The sequence below is a fragment of the Nematolebias whitei genome, chromosome 19 (assembly GCF_014905685.2).
Source record: "Nematolebias whitei isolate Nwh7 chromosome 19, NemWhi1, whole genome shotgun sequence".
NCBI classification, from domain to species: domain Eukaryota; kingdom Metazoa; phylum Chordata; class Actinopteri; order Cyprinodontiformes; family Rivulidae; genus Nematolebias; species Nematolebias whitei.
In genome coordinates, this window is record NC_056516.1 from 38,817,415 (window position 1) to 38,824,110 (window position 6,696).

General features: G+C 45.7%; 1 protein-coding gene across 1 annotated transcript in view; it reads right to left on the bottom strand.

Moving 5' to 3' along the window:
* The window catches only part of hivep1 (HIVEP zinc finger 1), a 45,881-nt gene that overhangs the window by 14,676 nt on the left and 24,509 nt on the right, over positions 1-6,696 (bottom strand). Inside the window, exon 3 of the mRNA XM_037693503.1 lies at positions 2,556-2,609. Within this exon, the coding sequence (XP_037549431.1) occupies positions 2,556-2,609 (54 nt within the window). The remainder of the gene's footprint in view (positions 1-2,555; positions 2,610-6,696) is intronic.

Consider the following 6,696-nt stretch of genomic DNA (forward strand, 5'->3'; position numbering starts at 1 on the left):
AGAAAGTTCACCTGGACTACAGAAAGTTCACCTGGACTATAGAAAGTTCACCTGGACTATAGAAAGTACACCTGGACTATAGGAAGTACACCTGGACATAGAAAGTACACCTGGACATAGAAAGTTCACCTGGACTACAGAAAGTTCACCTGGACTATAGAAAGTTCACCTGGACCTGTCATTCTGTGTGTGTCTCTACTTCCTGTCCTCTCCAACCAGCCAGCTGAAGCAGATGTTCGCTCGTCCTGAGCTGGTGCTGCTGGAGGTTTCTTCCTGTTAAAGGGAGTTTTTCCTCTGTGGCCTCAGACAAGAAATAAATAAAAATAAAAACACTCTGTTCTTCTCCACGGTGTAACTCCTCCCCACTTGAACACCAAAAACATTTTGGTTTACTTTATTTCCCTGTTCAGTTCTAGTGCAGAAAAACACTCATCTGTAAAACTACAAACATTCACTGTTCAGATCCCTCAGGGACTTCATCATCATCATCATCCTCAACAACAGCAACAACATAATCTGATTGAAGACGTACAGGTCCTTCTAAAAAAATGAGCATATTGTGATAAAGGTCCTTATTTTCCATAATGTAATGATAAAAATGAAACTTTCATATATTTCAGATTCATTGCACACCAACTGAAATATTTCAGGTCTTTAATTGTTTTAATACTGATGATTATGGCATACAGCTCATGAAAACCCAAAATGCCTGTCCCAAAAAATGAGCATATTTCATCCCACCAATGAAAGACAAGTGTTTTTAATACAAAAAACACCAACCTTCAAATAATCATGTTCAGTTATGCACTCAATACTTGGTCGGGAATCCTTTTGCATGAATGACTGCTTCAATGCGGCGTGGCATGGAGGCAATCAGCCTGTGGCACTGCTGAGGTGTTCTGGAGGCCCAGGATGCTTCGATAGCGGCCTTAAGCTCATCCAGAGTGTTGGGTCTTGGTCTCTCAACTTTCTCTTCACAATATCCCACAGGTTCTCTATGGGGTTCAGGTCAGGAGAGTTGGCAGGCCAATTGAGCACAGTAATACCATGGTCAGTAAACCAGTTACCAGTGGTTTTGGCTCTGTGAGCAGGTGCCAGGTCGTGCTGAAAAATGAAATCTTCATCTCCATAAAGCTTTTCAGCAGATGGAAGCATGAAGTGCTCCAAAATCTCCTGATGGCTGCTGCATTGACCCTGCCCTTGATAAAACACAGTGGACCAACACCAGCAGATGACATGACACCCCAGTGACTGTGGAAACTTGACACTGGACCTCAAGCAATGTGAACTCTGTGTCTCCTCTCTTCCTCCAGACTCTGGGACCTTGATTTCCAAAGGAAATGCAAAATTTACTGTAATCAGAGAACATAACTTTGGACCACTCAGCAGCAGTCCCAGGCGAGATGCTTCTGACGCAGTCTCTTGTTCAAAAGTGTCTTGACCTGGGGAATGTGGCACCTGTAGCCCATTTCCTGCACACGCCTGTGCACGGTGGCTCTGGATGTTTCTACTCCAGACTCAGTCCACTGCTTCCGCAGGTCCCCCAAGGTCTGGAATCGGCCCTTCTCCACAATCCTCCTCAGGGTCCGGTCACCTCTTCTCGTTGTGCAGCGTTTTCTGCCACACTTTTCCCTTCCCACAGACTTCCCACTGAGGTGCCTTGATACAGCACTCTGGGAACAGCCTATTGGTTCAGCAGTTTCTTTCTGTGTCTTACCCTCTTGCTTGAGGGTGTCAATGATGGCCTTCTGGACAGAGTCAGGTCGGCAGTCTTACCCATGATTGAGGTTTTGAGTAATGAACAAGGCTGGGAGTTTTTAAAAGCCTCAGGAATCTTTTGCAGGTGTTTAGAGTTACGTCGTTGATTCAGATGGTTAGGTTAATAGCTTGTTTAGAGAACCTTTTCATGATATGCTCATTTTTTGGGACAGGCATTTTGAGTTTTCATGAGCTGTATGCCATAATCATCAGTATTAAAACAATTAAAGACCTGAAATATTTCATTTGGTGTTCAATGAATCTGAAATATATGAAAGTTTCATTTTTATCATTACATTATGGAAAATAATGACCTTTATCACAATATGCTAATTTTTTGAGAAGGACCTGTAGTTTCATTCTGACAGGATTGACGAGCTAATGGCTAGTCTGAGCAGGCCCACAGTGACTTCCTGTCATCGTTAAACGGCTGCATCAGCGTCGGCTTCAAGCAGCGGCAGCACTTCCTGTGGAACACACTGGGAGGACAAACCACGATACAACAGGACTACAACAGGTAGGATATTTACTATTACTTCAAAGTATCACTTCACACTGAAGCATTGTGGGAAAAAGGTGTCTATCAGGTTTTAGAAAAGACTGCCCTGTTAGCATTTAATATTTATTGTTTTGAATTAAACCAGGTGAGTCTGATTTATTTCACAGCTCTACCTGCCGCCTTGATGACCTGCAGGTGAATAAAATCTCAGGTAAACCAGAATCAAGTTTCTGAACCACAGCAAAATCTGTTCATGTCTCCACGACTCGTTAGTTAAAAAATAAAGTCTTTTCTTTACCTGTCTGAGAAGCTTCAGGCTCTTTGAGCTCCTTCTGTGCCTCCTGGATTTTATCTGCAACAGAAAACAAGCGCTTCAACATCCAGCTGCACGTCTACAAGTTTTAGCTCCTTATTGGAGCTGAAGTCTTATTTTCTGTCAATCCATGGATTCAGAAACAGATTCTGTGATTCAAAGATGAGATTTAAAGTTTAAATCAGCGTTCAGGAGCCGTTCAGACGAGTCGTCACGTGACGTTTCGTAACAAACTGTCCACGTTCGATGGTCGGTGAAAAACACGAGGAACACACCGAGGCGTCAGTGAGCCACAGACATTTAGACATTAACACGAGACATTTGTCTCTGTAGATGAACAATGATCAGAGCAAAGACTCGATGGACGAACGGATGGACAGATGGACGGACGGATGGACAGATGGATGGATGGATGGATGGATGGACGGACGGATGGACGGACAGACAAATGGATGCTTTATTAATCCAAGGGGGTAATTCACGTTCACAACTGAAAACACCAAAACAAAGACAAGCAGCTTTTCTACAGAAAACTGGGGAGCCGAGGCCATTCGGACCTGAACGTGGCGCTGTCCAATCAGCTAAAGACCGTTTGACTGACGGGTCAGAACCTCTACAGGTCAGGTCAGCAGGGACTGACACAGAGAGAAAGCAGCCGAAGTCCAAAGAAAAGGCCTGGAGAACCGAAGAGATAAAGACAGGCTGAAGACATTTGCACGCGTCTGTGGAGGTCAACACGAGCCGAAGCTTTGCTGCTTCTGAACAAACAGAAGCTGAAGGTGGAAGTTCGGCTGCGATTCCCAGATTCCCAGCTCCGTGCCAGGAAACTCTCGAGGAGGAGGTCATTGGATTATGTCATCGAGTGTGTGTGTGTGTGTGTGTGTGTGAGGCACACCCTCCTCCATCTGTTCCACACCAACATTACATAACTCGTCCCCACCCTGCGCTGCCAAACAAAGGCTTCCTGCCAGCAGAAACAGCAGCCGAAGCTCACGAGGAGCAGCAGAGCGTTTGTTGACGTGATGAGCGGGAACACGTCTGAGTGTCGTTTTTGTTTACATGTAAACAAATGCGTGCACGCCCCTGGCACGACCGACAGGAAACCTCCGAACGGAGAGAACCCCCGGCCGCCTTCCTGCCAACCGAACCCAGACCTGAAACGTTCGTGTGGCCCCACGCTCGAGTCCGACGACTCGTTACCCGACGTTCGGTGAACGACGGGACTCTGCGGGACCGGACAGACGAGACAAAACCCAAAACACGCTGAAGTGTGATTACACTGGCTGCACGTTTTACCCCGACCTCAACAAAACAAACAAAAACCAGTGAACACAAACTGAAAGTTAAACCAGCAGGATTTCCTCCCTCACTGGTTTTGAATCTGATTTAAAAACAGGTCTTTACTCCCTGACCTTTGACCCCGAGGCAGAGGTTCGCCTCAGTGATCAGTTGTATTTTAGACGTTAACTCCTTTTTTAACGTGGAATAGTTACAAACATGATCTCCAAAGGTCTTACAAGTTGTTTGAACCCGATTGTTGGGCTGACTTTAGAGTTTTTAAATCACTGTTTGAACGGAGCGAACTTTAACTCGAAATGATGAAGATGAACCGGAGGATCAGGAGCTCGTTCTGCAGCTGCTGCCTGAGAAAAGGACGGAGGATTGTTTTTGTGCACAGACGTGTTCGGCATGTCGAGTCAAACCTGCAGCTTTTTGGTTTTAATGATGCATAAAGAGCCGAGGAGGCAGCTTTACGTCTGTCGCCTCTGATCAGGAGCCGAAGAAGAGGAGGAGAATTCACGGCGAAGCTGCAAACACGCAGTCAGCTGAAATATTGATCGGCTCGTCTGCACAGCGCGAGCGCCGCTGCCCCCGCAGGAAGCTGCGTGGGCGCTCGGAGGAGAAATAACCAGAACCCTGCAGAGAAACGAGGTGGGAGAGTCTGACGGTGCAGGAGACGTGGAGCGTTACAACCATCACACCTGCAGCTCAGTTCAACCACTTTACTGGGACCTGGAGTGGTAGTAGCAGAGAGTGGTTCCCAATACTTACTCTGAGCGCCAACAGTTGTGTAAAACTGACAGTGATAGGCGCCATGCATGCCTTCAAATAAAAGCTGCTTCTTTTATTAAGATGAAAATCTGAATCATCTAAACTGATTTTTTGTTTTCCAGAAGCTGTGGAGCCAAATGTTTTGTGCTGGAGGAATAAAGAGCTTGAAGCGTCTCGTCCTCGTAAACACAACGCCGTTTGTAGAAGTGCCTTCACACAAAAACCTCTCTGACCGCTGCACGAACTCCTCCAGGCCTGCATGTGGCGCTGTTCGGTTTCATGTCGGCAACTAACACTACGACGTGTAAAAAACGAACGTAGCTAATTTAAAACAAGATATTAAAATTACTTGTACTATAAAGACAGTTGAATCAGTATTTGTGAGTGGCACTTTAACGCTGCCACAGAAACACCAGAAACAGGAAACAAGGTGTGCTGCAGAAATCAGCGTTCTATTTGTGCTCAGATGATGAAATGTTGAGCTCCAAGTAAGAAAATTCAACAGGAACGCCATCTAAAGTGCAAATTCTGACTCTGATTTAAAGATTTGCGACCACAAAATCCAATATGGCCGCTGTGATAGCTTCAGAAAAAAACACCTTTTTGCCTTAAATTTTAGCTTGTATTGCTAATAACAGTTAGCCTGGTCATTGAGCACGACTATTAGCTTGTACAGTAGTCACCAACACTTCCCTCCTTGAAAGGGCACGGAAAGAAACCATCGCAGAGTGGGTGTGGTGTCATGGTGGGGGCGGAGCCCTGAGCACAGCTCAACCGGTCTGTGTTTGACAGACGTGATGTCATTGGAGCTTCCGTAGATGGTCACGCTGGAGCGTTTCCCATAGTGAAGCACCTCACTCTGTTACCAAAGAACCGGGTTACGTTAAGTAACCTAACATTTTCTTTCAATAAGCAAGTCAAAAGATCTACACGGCCCAGAAGCCAACAGTGCTTCCGGCCACTGCTTTCTGCCAAAATGGCAGCAATGGAAGGAGCAAGCACAACATGCAAACAGGACGGGGTTCTGCCTGGTTCTGGTCACCACGGTGCTGGTCCGGACCGGGCAGAGATGGTGGACGACATCCTGGGCAGCCTCGTGCACGGAGTGTCCCTCCTGGAGCCACAGCACGCGCACATCAACCTGGACAGGGTGGTGGGCTTCATCATGCTGCAGGGTAGGTCTGCAGAACCAGAACAGAGCCCGCAGCTGCTGGTCTGCAGAGCTGGTGAGTACCCATATAAAGTTTTTGCAGTACAGTACAGTACTACTGTACTGTATGGCAGTACAGTACAGTAGTACAGTAGTACTGTACTGTACTACTGTACTGTACAATACGTACGTTATTAAAATGATGTAGGTTTAGAGTTTAGAACATTGTTACAAACACTGCAAGAATGTGGGAAGGGTTTCTTGCCCCTCCGTACCTATCTGACCTCCTACACATCTCCATCCCCTCTCGCTCCCTCAGATTCTCCTCTTCACTACACCTCCATGTACCCTCTGCCCTCCTCTCCACCATGGGGAGCAGGGCCTTCACCTGCTCTGCTCCTCATCTCTGGAACTCTCTGCCCCCTGACTTAAGAAACACCACCTCTCTTTCTCTGTTCAAGACTGCTCTGAAAACACATCTCTTTAGAGTCTCTTATCCTTAACTTTGCTGTATTTTATATTCTGTATGTATTTTATATTATTTAAGTATTTTATATTTCAATTTATTCCTGATGATCTTTGCACTGTGCTTGTTTGTTTTTACACAATCTCTCTGATATGTTTCTTACTGTAAAGTGTCCTTGGGTGTCCTGAAAGGCGCTTTTCAAATAAAATGATTATTATTATTATATTATTATTATAAAGCCTTAAAATACATATGAACACTAAAATAAATAAAATGTTCCTACTTTGCAGATTTTCACCTGTAGCAGGGGTGTCTGGAACGTAACCCCCACGATAAGTGAGGGACTACTTTTACTGCTACTAACAGTTAGCCTGGTCACTGAGCACCACTGTTTGCTTGTATCGCTACTAGCAGTTAGCGTGGTTAGCCTGGTCACTGAGCACCACTGTTAGCTTGTA